This window comes from Pituophis catenifer, unplaced genomic scaffold, assembly GCF_029215685.1.
Source record: "Pituophis catenifer annectens isolate HBS135680 unplaced genomic scaffold, rPitCat1.0.hap2 SCAF_1, whole genome shotgun sequence".
NCBI lineage: Eukaryota > Metazoa > Chordata > Lepidosauria > Squamata > Colubridae > Pituophis > Pituophis catenifer.
This window is the reverse complement of record NW_027256881.1, coordinates 128,445,931-128,463,221: the sequence shown is the minus strand read 5'-3', so window position 1 is coordinate 128,463,221 and position 17,291 is coordinate 128,445,931. Positions and strand designations below refer to the sequence as shown.

At 36.2% G+C, this 17,291-nt stretch overlaps 1 protein-coding gene across 1 annotated transcript in view; it reads left to right on the top strand.

Moving 5' to 3' along the window:
* Window positions 1–11,415, top strand: part of DLGAP2 (DLG associated protein 2) — a 384,074-nt gene extending 372,659 nt beyond the window's left edge. Inside the window, 3 exon segments of the mRNA XM_070954968.1 lie at window positions 3,240–3,331; window positions 8,488–8,640; window positions 11,197–11,415. Coding sequence (XP_070811069.1) covers window positions 3,240–3,331; window positions 8,488–8,640; window positions 11,197–11,415 — 464 coding nt within the window.
* The last annotated feature ends 5,876 nt before the right edge of the window (window positions 11,416–17,291 follow it).

The following is a 17,291-nucleotide window of genomic DNA, read 5'->3' as shown; positions in this document are numbered from 1 at the left end:
CAGTTATATTAGAGAAGTAAGCATACTATATTCTATCTTGGTTATTGTATATTATTTTCTATAGATAAGGACTTGTCTGTCTTTCATTCAGTTATCAACAGCAGTCCAAACTCCTGTCAATAGAAACAAACATTGAATAGGAAGATTGAGGAAAGAAATGTTTCAATTTGCCCTAGAATAAGAGTAAAACATTTTCTAATAGGTACAAGTTACAAGGGAGATATATTGTGTTTTGTGCTAAGACAAGTTGACTTTGGAAAGCTACAATATAAATTGCCCTCCACTCTTTCCATGTAAAACATAAACAGGTAGCAGGTCAGAAAGAGTTGTAGAACTTTTGCTCTATTGAATACAAAAATAAGCATGTCTTGCTCTACATTAGAAATAATTGGTTGGATCCAGAGAAACTTCATCAAGCAAGCAAGCAAATGAAGGGATTGTTTTTCAACAGTAGTTCTTCAATGTTAGCCCATTCGTTAGCTAGCAAACTTAGTTGAATTCTATATCAGATAAAATAGATTGTGTACTTCCATTTTAAACCATTTTTCAAAGTTAAACATTTATTAAACTATTTTCAATGTTGCACAAATAGAATTTATTTAAATGATGCTTTGTTTCCTGAAAGGACTGAATTTCTTCAAACATGTTTTTAATGTAATTAAACAAACAAACAATATTTCTCTTTTTAGTTCTAACATGAAATCAGTTGAACTTTTAGCATTCCAAATTCTTTGAAGACAAACAAAAACGTGCCCCAAAAATATTTTAAAAGAGCTATATAAATCTCTTTCAACCTGCTCATCTTAATCTACGTAGAGTACAAGTTTCATTTTATTCCAATATTCAATATTCAAAAATATAATAATTCTGCAATAAAAAAAGGAAAATCTTGTCATAAGTAGTTACAGTACTTCAATTCAGTAAAGCATGCAAGAAATAACCAGCTAGGGTATGGTAATAACATTATGTGAAATAACAAAGAGTTTGGTGACATCTTAAAGGCTAGCGAATATGTTGTTCTCTTTATCTGCTATGACAGTTTTTGGAATTTGTCACAATTTGTAAAGCATGTCGATCAACAGATGAACAAGGTGAATGTATCTTCAGGAGACGTTATGACCTTCAGACAGCTCAAGTCAGATACCATTATATGGTGAAATTGGGTGCTTAGTAGATTTTGTAGGAAAATTTGTGCAATTGAAATGTCTGTATTTATGTGTCTATTAATTTAGTTCTTTGAGATATAACTGGATAGCATTTATCAAATACTGTAGTTCAGTTGTGCTTCTTGTTCTTCTATGATTTATTCCTCCCAATAAAAGTTTGTGGTAGTCAAAGCAGAGATGCATCTTGAAAGTCAGCAGTTTTTGTGAGTGCAAATTTCATTAAGATCCATACCAGTGGGATTCCAGGACTTGTGTCCATGTACCCCTATTAATTATACATCTGCAATGTACAGTTAATTAACTTTTTTGTGTGTGCTGTTTCAAGAGAATACTTTTGAAGCTACTGCTTATATATAGCCCACTACTACAATACTGCTTCATTATTCCCCACTGCAGATTCAATGGATGTGTCAGGTTGCTTTTACAGAATATGGCCATCCTGCAGTCCTTTGATTAAAAGATGTGAGCTTGTAATGTATACCTACATTACACCTTTTCACCTCATAATGAAAATACCTGTCTCAAAGCACCAGCAATTCATATCTTCAGACCAACAATCTTGGTGATTGTGTTGATGGTCCTGGTAAAATATCACTTTTAGACCATGAAAGGAGATGTTAGATTTTCACAGACATGATGGTAATTGCCACCCTATAATGCTCTTTGTGAATGATTAACTGTAAGGAATTCATGGATAGCATCTAATTTTTGTCAAAGTCATGGGATCACTCGTCTTTTAACATTGTGTGAACGGAGAAGACATATATGAAAAGTTTGTGTCTTTTTGTAATTCATTCTCAGGAGAATTAGACAGAAATGTGATACTGATTTTTGTACAAGGAGAGGGGCTTTGAAACTTTGGGGAAAAAAACAAAACCCACATCTTCATAGTACAGTAACATTAGCTGTTACTCAGCTATATGTGACAGGAAACTTTATTATACAGTGTAGGGTTCCCAATGGCATGGAGAAAATTTAGGCTCCAAATTGAAATTGTTTAGACCTTTGCTGAATATGGTTTCCTTTACCAATCTGTGGCAAAAGTAAAAAGGAATGGGAGAAGAAGGGTTGTTATTGGTTGTAGAACAATGAACTTCCCTTGTTTTTGTGATTGTTGTACAGTTTGCAAAATGCAATTTATAAGTTTAAGATTATTTTTTTGTTCATAATTAATGTTGAAGCTAGGTGCTCAGTAATAAAGAATGGCATATTCTACACACATATGTTCCTGTGTACACACACACCATTCAAACATCATGCATTGCATAAGTCATCTTTCAAAATGAATTATATGTTAATTTTAACATGTAATTAGTTAATTTAATTAGATTTGGGCAAACATATCTTTAAAAAATGGTCGTCGTCCCTGCTGCCGTTTGAGAGAGTTTTCTTTGGATCAACAAAGAAATTGTGGTTTCCTCGTGATCGACGAAGTGCCTCTCCCTTCTTCACCACCTCTCCAGGATGGCTTGACCCCATAGGGTCTCCCAGCAAGCAATTGCTGGCTGCATTTCATAGAGCCCGGCAGAGCTCCACTATTTTCCAGCCATTCCCACCATGATGTCAACCAAAAATCTCAACTTTGGTAGAGTTTTGCCCATCCTACTCTCTACACTGGGATTTGAATTGCAGTTATATTTTGCATGTCAACACAAAACATGAATATCTGGTAAACACTGAACTTGACATGTTAGTGACAGAAACACCTGGATGTTCCATAAAAAGTAGATCAGCAGAGAATAGGATTCTAGTCAATGCAGCCAGGATTTTTATATTATTTTCTGAGGGGATGAAATAGTATACAGTAAGATTTGATCATATGCTTTCACCTTGATTCCTTTGCAACTTGAGAAAATAATTTCTTTTCTCAAGCTTCTCATGTGGCTTTTTCCAATATTGTTTAAGCTGAGCTGATCTCTGATTTTCTTTCTCGAATATAGTTTGAAAAGCCTGTGCACCTAATTGAATTCATAACCAAAGAGCAAGGATAATCTAGATTAAGCCTTGGTTATACAAATATATTGGTTGTTTCCTTGCTTCAGATATAAATTGATATTCACCCTTCCTCTTCAGTTCTAGGTAAGATTCGAAGTGCTGTAGGAAGTGCACAGTTGCTAATGTCGCAAAAATTCCAGCAATTCTATTGGCTTTGTCAACAGAATTTGGTAAGTTAACATTTTAAACATTGCATAGTATTTCTAAGTTATTTATTATTTTTCTTCAAATTTAAATGCTACTATTTTATTATTCATCTGGAGATTAATTTCCATCAGAGGACATTTAATTCCACATCTGCTAAGCAGACAATTCCATGCATAACTTGTGCATAGAAGCTTTATTATTTGTTTATCTTGTTGTGCAGTACCTATTGCCTGAGCTTTAAAGAGGAAGGCTCCAGTTCTCCTATGACCTATGAGCATTTCAAAGTCATCTGGGAATTCATTGCATCGCAGCATGATCTGCATTAACGCCTTGGTCTGGACATAAAGTGATAAGGATTGCAATAAGATTGCATTGAAATAATGTTTGGTATCTTTTTTATATTTGATAATATACATTTTTATATTAGAAATCACCTTGTGAGGGCATGACTTAGAAACTGGTCCTAAAAAAGCACTCCATTATTTTAAAAATACATTAATAATGTTTGAAAACTTGCTCTATCAAAATAAAAGGAATTAGGAATTCCACCCTGGATGGTGGAGCATGAATACTTAGTACATTGAATAAATCATAATTTCTCCAAATCCATTTAAGGACTCTGGGGGGCATCAAAGGTTATTTTATAAAGCTCTATCAATTTTTGTCTTGCAGTACAGTCAACCCAAAACAGATTGTTTTGGTCTATAAAATATTAAAAATAGTAATCTATTTTATTCATCTATCCACCCTGCAATAGATTCCCCATTCTTTCCACCACAAAGAATATAGTGGGGAATATACTGGACCAAGGGGATTTTGAAAGTGATTGTTCAAAGGAGAGGAACAAGAATTCCCATTCTTTGACCAAAAGGATTCTTGTATATAAAATTTGCTTTCGCCTACCTTCGAAGCTCTGGAAATCCATTGTTGTTTTAAACTTTAAACAATAACTTTGTAGTTAAAAACTGTAAAGAATGAGATCTCAAGGGATATTAGCAGGTGGATAAATGGACATCTACAGTAATTATATTGTATTATTTTGTTGATGATATCACTAACTATTTTAATAACCAAAATCCTTTTGGAAATGAGAACTTGTTGTGCATTCTCTTGGCTTCAATCAGTAATTTTACCTCCCTGGCATAAATTCCAAATTCACATGGACTATGATAATCATGAGCCAATGGCTGCTAATCTAAAAGGCTGACAGACTACAAGAATTAATCAAATGTTCTAATGTCTAAACTATTGAGCAAAATTGCCATGACATCTTTCCCATCAATTTGGGGCAAAATACCCACAATACCTTTTACAATTAGCTTTGTTTCATTGCTAAATTAGATATGAGGAAGGCTTCTGCTGGTCAATATTGCCAGCAAAGAACAATGTTACTGTTATATTGGTTTTTCTTAGAACTAAATAAAATTTTGAGGGGGCATCAGAGGATGTGACCTATAAGTCTGTCTTATTTAAAATCAATCGTTCTGTAATATTTGCAGTTTAACCTTTACCAGCATGAGAAAGTGTTTTTTCTACCTATGTCTATTTGAAATTTGCTATCCAGTAAGATTAAACCAAACCAAGGTTTCAAGAAAACATATATATGAAATGGACATAGTCTTCAGTTACAATTGCTGGATTTTGATTCATAGAATTAACATTATTGGCACCCGTGCCAGATTGTCCTTGTCATTGTGTCTCCTTCTCCTTCTCTTTATCCTTCTTTTCTTCCACACCTGTAGGTAGGGAGAAGCTATGGCAATGGCACTTAAACTTATATACCGCTCCACAGTGCTTTTACAACTCTCTCTAAGCGGTTTACAGAGTCAGCATATTGCCCCCAACAATCTTGGTCTGCAAGTGATTACATGTGCATCATAATGGCAGAACATAAGCCTTGTGTCCAAAGTCAAGATACAAATTCAATTGGGTGACTTTAGGTCATGTTGAAATTATACCCAGTTTCACTTTTTCCTAATTATAGCTAGTTGTGGCTGCTAAGCCTTAGTGTATCCCAGAGAATTCCACCACATCCATTGAGAGTATCAAAATATCCGACCCATACAAGTAGAGGCACATTTTATGAAAGCAAAGCTTCCACTGGATTTAACCCTTTCTTTTTGCTTCTCCACATTCTTTCTGTGCATGTTCTTCACTACATACCTAAGATGACCAGTGGAAACTAAGTTTTCCATATGCATTAGAATTGTAAAGTGCTTTGAACCACATGCCTACCAACACTGGCAGGGCAAGGTACTGCATACAAAAAAGGAGTAAATCCCACACTCAATAGCACTGATAGAATTACCTGGTTGGGTAGTGAAGTGTCTGCAAGCATGTCCAGTGTTGTTCAGTCACATAATAGTAGTAGTAATTCAACTCACTGTATGACTCTCAGACAATTACCGTACTCTTTTTCAGTTGAACAGACCTCACAAGATTCTTGGTGTTCAGAAAAAAAAAATAGTGAAGGGAGCACTATGAATGCTAGCTTCTGAATAAAAGGAATATGATTAGAATTTAAAAACAACAGCAGCAAGGGTGCAAATTCATGAGAGGATCATTTTTAGTAATGAGATGTTGTGAGTTGTGCTATTTCCCCCAGTGGCACAGTGGTTAAAGTGCAGTATTGCAGGCAAACTATGCCCACAGCCTGGAGTTCGATCTTGATGAGCTCGAGGTTGACTTGGCTTTCCATCCTTCCGAGGTCAGTAAAATGAGGACCTAGATCCATGATGGTGAACCTATGGCACATGTGCCAGAGGTGGCACGCAGTACCCTCTCTGTGGGTATGTGAGCCGTCGCTCCAGTTCAGCTGCGCCATGCATGCATGCGTGCCTCTCGCTGGCCAGCTGGTCTTCGGGTCTCTGCCATGCATGCATGGGAATGGGGAATACGCACACATGTGTGGGGACAGGGCCCATGTGGGGGTCCATGTGTGCATGCGCAAGGGGTGTGGTGTGCGGGGGTGTGGGGGGCATGCAGGGGGGCTGAGCGCACATTGCATTTTGGGGAATTGGGTGCGCCCGTATGCATTCAGCCATGCGCACCCGTGCTTTCAGCACTCAGTCCGGAAAAGGTTAGCCATCACTGACCTAGAATGTTAGGGGCAATATGCTGACACAGTAAATCTCCCAAAAGATCTTGTATACAAGTCTAAATGCTATTGCTATCAAAGGCTGGTAATTAGCCAACAGGAGTCTCAGATGGCAGATGTGAAGATACATCGTGATAACATAAACATGTATTTATCTTTATAACACGGAAAAGGCCCAGTGCTCCCACATAACCGGGTCAACTACCATTCAGAAATTCAAGACATTAAGGAGAATGTAACTGATAGAAGTTATTTGTCCAGTTTTTTTGTAAATAGACAGTCAATATAAATATTTCAACTCCTTTTAAGTAGATGATGTGTCATTCTTGAATAAGCTGAGGCACACATGTTTCATTTAACAATAATTTGCTTGTAACCACACCATTGAAAGAAAGAAATACAGACGTCAACTTTCTTAAACTTGTTCGATGGAAGAGAGTTTGAGACATAGTCCAAGTTGTAGACTCTTAATACAATTTACCTGTGGATTCATATGAAGGGTGTTCTATAAATCTCTAGGCAATGCCAAACATGGGATCTTTAGCTCATTATAGAACTTTAGAATATACTCTCCTGAGTTACATTCATAGACCAAAACCAAAAATATAATAAATTTAGCTAATAAATTTAATAAATAAAAGAATTCCAGCCAACCAAAACTGACCATTTGTATATTAAACAGCAGCCCTCTGTATTATATACCTGTTCTGAAACTGGGGGAGATTCTAAAAGAATCCAGAACAAATTAATTAAAAAAAAAAAAACCCAAATACAGACCAGTGCTCAAGCTTTGCTCTTTAAGAAATCAAAAACTGGTATAACCTAACGCTTACATTAATTACCATCTATTTAATATCAATGCTAAGTTAATGATAAATTGCCAAACTTCCTTTCATTCACAAATTTGTAATGCTAGAACAGACATATGTTCACACACAAATACAGATCTACAGACACACTGCTGAAGCTGTGTCTCCCTACCTGATAGATGACCTTTAGGCATCTGCAAATCCCATTATTTCAGTTAAAGTGACAAGTGATGTCTTTGAAATCCATCATGCCTTGAGGTTGCTGGGTGGGGAAAGATGGCCTAAGTACCTTTTATATCACATTTTTCCGAAACAAGATTTTTCTACATGCACCAAGCTACTAAAGATTAATGCTGCCACTGTAATGAGATCAGAGCTCAAAGCACTGTGTAAGTCAATACAGATGTGCTAACGTGATCCAGGCCCTTTCTGTTAGCTGTCTTCCTCTGGACTTAATCCTTTTATTTGGTCTGCTGTAATTATTATTATTATTTTAAGATACATAACTTCCTGAGTAAGATTATATTTAAGGATGCCTCAAGATGAAGCATATCTCTTATTATGTATGCCTTTTGAGGAAATTGTATTAGTCTGGAGCCATACATGTTATTATAGATATATTTAGTTCAGCAGCATGAGACCGTCCTCTTGTGGCCAAAAGCAGATAAAGCAAGCTTCATTTAAGAAAACAACTAGGCTGAAAAATTAGGTAGTTGTGCTACAGATTGTTTCAATACCAGATCTTTGTTCAGAAATAGCCAAACTTACAGGTCATAAATAGAGGGCTTCTGTACTTTCTAACTGATAGATGCTTAAGCTTATTTTAGTTTAGTTTAGGCAATAATCAATGGGAGGTGAAGTGATGTTCAGGAGAAATTCATCAGTCGCTTTCCTTATCTTGATAAAGGTTATGATAAAACTTACCAAGAACTGAAGGAATTCTCACAAACCAAGGCCACAGAATAATGGATTTAAGTTACATTTGTAGAACAAACTTTGTAATGTTAAGACTAATTTAATAGCTGAACTAATTACCAAGTGAAGTTGAGAGAAGTCCCCCTTTCCTGGATTTTTTCAAGCAAAAAGAAAAGTATTAAGTATGTTTTAATCAAGGATTTCTGCATTCAGCAAGGGATCGAACTTTGATGGATTGAGTCTTACATCCAACATTTGACCATTTATATAATGCCAAACATGTTCTACACCTGAGTTTTCAAACAAATGACATTTGGTGGTGGTTGTTTTTTATTTGTTTGTTTGGTGAATATGGCAGGATCCCAGTGCTATGCCCCGACCAACTTCACAGGACCTGGCAGGATTCTGGGACTTGTTACAACTCTCAATTGAAGACGTCAGTATGAAGTTTGATGAACTGCATCAGATGAAACTGAATGAATGGAAAATAATAGAATCACCCGAAAAAAAGGTAAGCACAATCTAGTTGCTTGTGGTGCATTTCTTTGACTTTTAAGCCTGAAATTATTTTTCTTGTGAAATCATTAGTGGACATCACTCTCCAGAGGTGCAGGGAACACAGCAAGTACCATGGCAGGTATTTCTTGGCATGCTGGCATACATAATACCATAGTGAAGTCCTTCCTTCCTTCCTTCCTTCCTTCCTTCCTTCCTTCCTTCCTTCCACCCTCCCTTCCTCCTTCCATCTAGAATTTATGTGCTACTCAGACTAAAGCTCAAAGCAGCTTAGAAAATAATAAAAAAATATATTAAAATACAACTAAAAAACAAAAACAATAGAGACACACATACTTCTTCAACTCAGTATTTCAAAGAACAACTTTAACAACCAAACCCACAGGCAGGTTCTTCTCATGGCTTAACTATTTCCCAAGGCAAATTAATCCCAATTTTCTGGCACTGAGATAAGACTTCACCTTATCTCCTGTTTAGCCTAGGAACAACATATACAACTATCATCTGATGAAACTTGATCTTTTGACAGAGGATGACCTTACACAACAGTTTACCATAGATATGAAATAATTTTCAACCTTGGACCACTCTGTAATGGAGAGGTCTAGGGCATGACCTCTTCCCTTCCACTACTATTGACTGGAACTTCTCTTTCAAAAAGCAGGCAAATGACTGCACGATAATTCCCCCAACTCCAAATCCTCAGAAGTGGTCCTGTAAGATAACATAATTGGTAATATCAAAAGTTCCAGCTAGTGAGAGTTCCAGCAAGATCAGCTGTAGTCCCACTGACCTGTGGTTGCCACAGGTTGCCCAAAGGAGTGATCAAAGATAATTGTGCTGACTGCTGGCTGCCAGCAGTTTGGCAGTTCGATTCTCATTGGCTCACAGTTGACTCAGCCTCCCATCCTTCCGAGGTCGGTAAAATGAGGACCCAGATTATTGGGGGCAATATGCTGACACTCTAAACTGCTTAGAGAAGGCAGTAAAGTACTGTGAAGCGGTATATAATCTAAGTGCTATTGCTATTGGACAGAATATTTGGATTTTCTGAAACCGAGATTAGAAATATAATGTGAAAATTATATACTAAGGATTAATCATCTCTTTGGTAAAATTACCTGGTCCAATTATGCCTTGAAATCCCACAAAACTGCAAAATTTTCATGAGTTCTTATATTGTCATCTTGATTTCATGTTAAGATGCATATTTTGCAGAACCATCTCATAAGCTCTTGGCTAATGTTTGATCACTTTGCAACATTTTGACCATTATTGTAATCTAATTTGGAGAATTGTCAGCTCTTTGTTAATTTAAGTTAAAGCAATCTCCCTATACTGAGCAAAATGAATCCTGAATATTAAAAGGAACACAATCTTATTAGCTCCTTTTTGAATACTTGTTCAGTCAATAGCCTGGCCAGGATTTTAGTAAAGAAGGAGCACAGAAATGTGCACACAGCTGCTACCTCATTTGTAGTGAAGAAACACATTAGTATATAAAACTTGTCTTTATATGGTTTTCACCTTACCTCTAAAGCTGAGAATTATTAATAAAGCCAGTTAAATATTAGCCCCGTTGATTTCAGTGTGAGAGTTTAAAATTCAGTTTTCTCTTCCATGAAAGTTAAATACTTCAAATTTGTATTTCTAGCTGCATCCACTCTTGTCAGATGAATTTAGTTAAAAGTTAACTAAATAAATAATAACTTAAATAAAAAGTGCTCAGGACACTAGTGCTCCATTCTGTTCACTAGAAGGGAGTACAAGGAGATCATATGTTTATTTATCTCTACTTGTCCTAGAAGATCTAGTATGCTACAGTATGCTACAAATTCATTCCAGGAAACAATGGCACCTAATGGGATATAGGAAGTGTGCCTATTCTGTTGTAGCATCTGCCCTATGGAATAGTGTTTCACCTACATGAAGGGAGGGAAAGAGGGATAGAGGGAGGAAGGAAGAAAGGAAAAAATATAGAAATGATAGATGATGGATAGATGAGATAGATAGATAGATAGATAGATAGATAGATAGATAGATAGATAGATAGATAGAAGAGGGTGGGAGGGAGGGAGAGGGGAGAGGGGGAGATTAATAAAATTCTGTTCTAGACTTCTATTGCTACCATTAATTAATTAATGGTCCATTAATACCTAATGCATATTTATATTTGGAACAGAGATAAGAGAACATACTTGATTGTTGCAAATAAAGGAGAGAATGCTCCAACCTGTAGGGCAATGCAGACCAAAAAACCATGATGATATCAAAATGATGAAACAGAGACTCTAACAGGTCTCATCATTGCACATAAATACATGAGGGGCAGAACTTGTGTGGCAATGCACATTTTTGTCCCTCATCCTCATGAACTCAGCTAACATTGGTCAGTGGCTACCGTGCTTGGGTCAGTCACTACTGTCATGGATGCCTCACAGGGAGGCACCTGCAGCTTCCAGGGAAAGTCCCTGAATGAGGCCCATACTGTACCTTCTTTAGGCTCCCTTCCTTCTGTGCTTCATTTCTTTTTTCCTCCCCTGCATCTTAGGAAGAGAGAAAGGTTCCTCCGCCTGTACCAAAGAAGCCCCCTAAAGGAAAATTCCCCATCACCCGAGAGAAGTCTTTGGATCTGCCTGACCGACAGCGCCAAGAAGCTCGAAGACGCCTCATGGCTGCTAAGCGGGCAGCCTCTTTCCGGCAAAACTCCGCTACAGAGCGTGCAGACAGCATTGAGATCTATATTCCAGAAGCCCAAACGAGGCTTTAAAAGACCCAGATGCTGCATCGTTGCTTCCTCTTTTTTAAACAAACGAAGGAACCAAGCAAGTGCTTCTACAGCTGGTCTCCTCTTCCCTGCTCTTTTTTTCCTCCCTATTCCTGGCCCCCTCCCTGCCCTGTTGTTGTCTCCTTTGTGCCAGACGCACAACAGAATGCTGTTTATGTCCTCAGAATTTGCTGAGCCCATTGCAAGAATCCCTGCTCTTTTCTTTTTTGTATTATTAGGATCGGACTACACCAGTCAGCTCCAATGCATAGGGCTTGTTGAGACCTTACCTATAAAAATTATGTTCTCAGAGGACAACAGGAAACACCTCTTGAGATGGAACCCAGCTTACTTTTTTGGTTATTTATATTTTTATAAATGATGCGATAACTAGGAATAAGAAAAAAAAAACCACAAACTTTGAATTGGGTGCATCTCTCCATTCACCAGAGGCATTAGCTAATTCAAGTAGAAGGTGCTACAAATGTAAAGTGCAAGAAAAGAAGGAATCCATTTCTCTCCTCCCTTCCCTTCCCTTCCAGCTTCAGTTTCTTTGCCTTGAACCCGATTAGATTTTCTGCCCACGTGCTCGGCAATCCTGCTTCTCTTGGTTACTGCAAACTCGCACCAGGTCTCTCCTCACATCTCACACTGAGTTTTTGGAGATGAACAGAAATATCCAGCCATGAAAACTCCAACATTCATCCAGAACAGAGAAGCATAGGAATCATTTCCAATTGGGAAAATCTGTCCCTGAAAGAAAGTGTCCTCCTGGGACACCCATCCAGAAATCTGAAGGAAAAATGCAAAGGAACTTGAAGAAAGAGGAACAAAGGAAAGCCTTAAGAATTTTGATCATCTGTAGCAAGATGTGAAAGCTCTATTTACTCTTTGAGAACATTCATTACATTTTAAACAGTTCTTTTATGTTGTACTTCTTTCATTTGTGAACACTCTTTTTTTTTTAATTTGAAAAGCGATGCTACGCGTAATATTTGAAGTTTCAAAATGCTAGATCAATTGAGTTTCCAGGGTATCCTTTCAAACAAAAAACAAAACACAAAAAAAGTTTGCTTGTTTAAAATACCAGTTGTGATGTTGTAACCAGTTTAAGAAATATGAATGTGAGTGGTAAGTATATCTCAGTTTCAATGGTAATCTTAAGGTAAAAAAAGGTGAACTGTGGTTTACATTTGTATTTTTTTTCCAAAATTCTTTTTTCCTATGCAGTATGAATTAAAGATAAGAAAAAGTTTCTTGATTGTTTCAGACGTAAAGAACATGTTTTAAAAAACATGTGGCTTCTAACAGTAGAATGTAAGAAAGGTAGCATGTTTCTAAGTTCTTGATCAACATCACAGCAAAAGCTAGAAATTACACAGAAGTTTAACAAATTCTGAGAATAATGCATTATTGTTTTTGCCTTCTTAAAGGCTGTGATCCAAGTTTTTGAATCTTTTCAGGTGAAGATACAAGAAAACATATCCCGCCACTATCGAAGTCAGAATTCTGAGTCATAGAAAATATTAGAACAGAGTCAAGATTCTGTTATCAGTCTGTTAAACAAAATGTATTTAGCCATAGACAGAACCGCTATTTAAACTAGCCTACAGCACTTTGATTCTTCACCTTGATGAGCACTTTAAATATGTAGTTTGCGAGCCCTTCAGCTTGTCACATGACTGAAAAATGCTAGACATTTTAACAGCAATCTCCAACCAGGTGCCCTCCATAGATGTTGAACTACATCTCCCATCATGTTAGTTTGCATGAACAATAGCAGTGTTATATAAGAATTGTACAAACGATGGGGAAGTTTAGTCCTAATGTATCTCAAGAGCACATGTTGGAGATTGCTGTTGTAGGAAGTAAAGAAGACATTAGGGTTTCCATCCCTCATCCCCCTTTCTTCCAATATATTTTGTTAAGCATGCATTCTGTTTTAGGACAAAGCTGATATAAGCATGTTTAGCTTCAAGATACGAATCTTTAGAGTTGAATGTTTGAGAAGGAGGGAACACTGTAAATTGAGCCTGATCTCTTATGTAGAATTTACCAAATAGCCTTAAATTGCATTTGGAAGCAAAAAAAAAACAAAAACAAAAACCCATGAGGAATGTACAGCATAAAGAAAGAAAGAAAGAAAGAAAGAAAGAAAGAAAGAGAAAGAAAGAAGACGACAACAACGATTAACAATAATAATGAAATATTAATATTCCTGAACTATTAGTCTGTGATGATTAAGATATTCCCATCCACAGAGTATTCAAAGAATTTCTGCACTTGGAAATAAATTGATTTTGGGGTAGTGTACAATATTAATGCTGCTTATAGTTTTGTTTTAAATGCAAGAATATCTGCAGGGATAAGGCATCTTTAAAGATAACTTTATTTCAAATGGAGCTGTTAATTAGAAATAACTACATGGAAATAAATGAATAAAATATGCATTTCTTTGAGACAGCAGATTTGAAATATATCTTTCTCTCCTTCTGCTACATCCCTATTATGCTGCTATGTTTTTATTTCATTTTATTTTATAAATATTGCGAAATCACATGTGCTTTTCTTCCTTCCTTTATATAGATAAGGGACTGAGGGTGATAAAATGATCTACATTTGATTCACAACCATAGCATACCCAGAGACAAAAAAAAAAGTTCCTAGCTATGAAATAGAAAGCTTAGAACAGCTAACCATATTTGCACATCAATGCCCTCCAATATTGTTTGCACAAAAAAAATCATTAAATTTTAAACTGTTTTTGCCGGAGCTGTAATTAGTGATTGCACAGTTAGGTGCTTCTGTATTCAATATTCGGTTTCTACTATTTGCAATGTATGTTAGTGTACCAGCAATGATGACAACAACAAAAATATATGATAGATTGAAAAAGCACATATAAACACCCACAGCTCCAGCAAATATACATTTTTTTTTTTAAAAAAAGGTGTATATCCAATTAACATACAATTAATATAATATATAGTTTGATCCTTTCTCTAAGAATTTAAGAGAGGTTCCCAAAGGAAAAATTCCCTTCCGGGACAAACAAAATGTTATTCAAAATAGTCTGAAGTTCTTTTGAGTTTTTTTTTTTTTACATAAAATCATTTTTTAAAAACATACTCTCATTGAAAAGGAAGGCAAAATATATGAAGGGTAAATTTGGCTCTTTTGAAAGTTCTACGCTAAATTGTATGTTGCTCACGCAGTGATGGGAATATGTTGAAGGAATGCCTTTGCCACTGTATGTCCCCGTTTGTTCCACTTCTGTTCCAAAGAAAAATCTTTAAAATGTAAACCAGATGCCTTCTGCCCATTCCAATGAAATGTTACCTGTTCACAAGTTGAGTTTTTAAGTGCAATATATTTAATCTCTTTTATATAGGAAAGATTAAAACAATAATGGCAAATAATAAGCCATGCTTCTTATGTATTATATTTTTAATTTGGGAGAGGGAGATAAAAATTAGTCTTTCTATTACGTGTGTCACAAGTCATTCGGCCCTGTCTAGAATGAATGTGAAAAGTAATATATTTGAGAATGACTTGCAGTGCTTTTGATTTAAAGACTCTTTCAACAGTATAAAATACAACTGTATATTGCAGGACCATTGAAAATTAATCACTTCCATTTCAATTATGACTATATTCCTGTTTCAAGACACAGCAAAGTTAATGAGTTTGGGAAATAAAATGCTCTAATTCTAATAACAATAGACAAAATAATAGTAAAACTTGCAAAATAGTGTCTCACATGCATACAATATCTGTTTAGAAATAAGATCCATTAAAATGCAGATGGTTTATTCTCAAGCCATGTGGGCATGGAGTTGCAACCTGATTTTGTTTTGTTTTAATAAAAATGTACGTGTAATTATTAGAATCATGAACATTATTGCATTTGGTTAATAATGCTGTCCTTCATATATTTATTCAGAAATAAGCACTATATTTCATGGCATTTACTTCCACACTTTCTAATCCTAAACCCATATTCACGGTAGTGAGCCCCAATGAATTCTGTAAGCCTTAATAACGTATAGTTTTAGAGCATGATGGCAAACAGCAGTCTTTATGCTGGCATATCTCAAATAGCCTCATTAAAGTTATTGCATCTTGTTTTCAAGTAAACATGCAAAGAATTAGCTTGAAAGGAACAAATGTCTAAATGAAAGTGGAAACCATTCTTGACTTCCTTTTCCAGGAGTCTGGACTATGGTTTATATCACCCGTCTTCCATTTTATGTCAGCCATTTATTATCATCTTTATTAACATTCTTTATGAGTTACATCCCATCATTTAAAACATCATTAGAGCCAATTACAGTAAAATATTTTGTATGTACATTATGATTTTACTACATAATTGATCTGAAAGGACTTTCTTGGAATAATATGCAAGGATGAAAATATCATTATGGGTAAAACCAAATGGTATTTGGTAACTTTTAGCTCATTATCAACAAACTAATTTTTCTCTTACCTACTTTACTTACAGCACATATATGCTGAATTCACAAAAAAGATGTGGTTTTTATATAAAACATTCATTGAAAGCATTTTGAAAGACAAGAATTTGCTGTTTGGCTATTATACGCACAGTCACACACAAGCACTTAAGATTGGTTGTATCAAATGCATTCCAGAAGCCATGCATCTATTCAAAGATTTCCCTCTTCTACAAATGTAAAGGAGCCTTCAAAGTGAGCATGACACCACATCCTGCAGTTTTCTTAAGAACAATGCAAAAACCGTTTGCCATTCTGTCTTTCTACAAGGCTTTTCAGTTTAGCCTAGAGCTCTGCTTCTCTGGAGAAGTTCCCTCTAACTGCTAACTAGGGTGGACCCTGCTGGGCTTCCAGGCCCAAACATTGTACGTTATCATCAGCTAAAAATTCTGAAAGCCTGAAAATATGTTCGTTTCTTAGAAGCAAACTGACGAATGCTTATGTTATTCTGACTCAATTCTTCCCCTGCCAGAGCTCTCCTTCATGTAGAATTGTTAATCCCTGCACAAATGGATATTGACAGTGGATATTCAAAACATGTTGAGATAAGATTGGCTTAGGGGAGATCTCCCTCTTTCAGAAAATAATAATGGTATCTTTCCTTAATCTTTCCTTAATTTGTTAGTTTTAACAAATTATTTAATCTGGGCTGTAAAAGTACAGATGACCACTAAATTCTTACTTTGCTACCCTCTAGTGGATCTCCAGATACAGGCAGCCTTCCTTCTCCAGTGGCCAAGCAAGCAGCAGGAGATATAAATCAGAGATATAACTTTGGCCATTTTTTCCTGTACTATTAGGGCTTGTCAGTGAGTTTCCCCACCCCCCCACCCCCCCACCCCACTGTTACATCCTTCTGGCTCGTTTTCATCAGATTAGTTAGGCAAAATGGGCCAATTGGTGGGATAAAGATATTTCAATGACATAACCAATCATGTGAGGTTTAATCCTTAGAAGACAAAATATTGTTGGTATTTCCATAACCCAACAACAGCCCTCCCTCCTGATCTAGTTAAGATGCTGGAGGAATAGGACTGTTGTGACTCCATTTCTCTAAAAATGGTCTTGCACTAGTTTTACATTTGCACAACTGCAACTGGAGCCTCTTAGCACCTAGGAATTATATCATCATGCAGGTTTCTTTGTTTAATTAGCAGTGCCTCGCGTACCTTGCTAATGTTTGTATCATTTATATATTAATTCCATTTCTCATATTCATTCCTTTCATACATTTTAATTATGGGACAGCTCTAGAGGTCTGTGCTCCATTTACTCACAAGGGCTTCTACAGAAGATTTATCAGCTAGATGATGTAATCAGAAAAAGAAATGAAGGTATCCGTTCCATGCATAGTTCTCTTTCTGA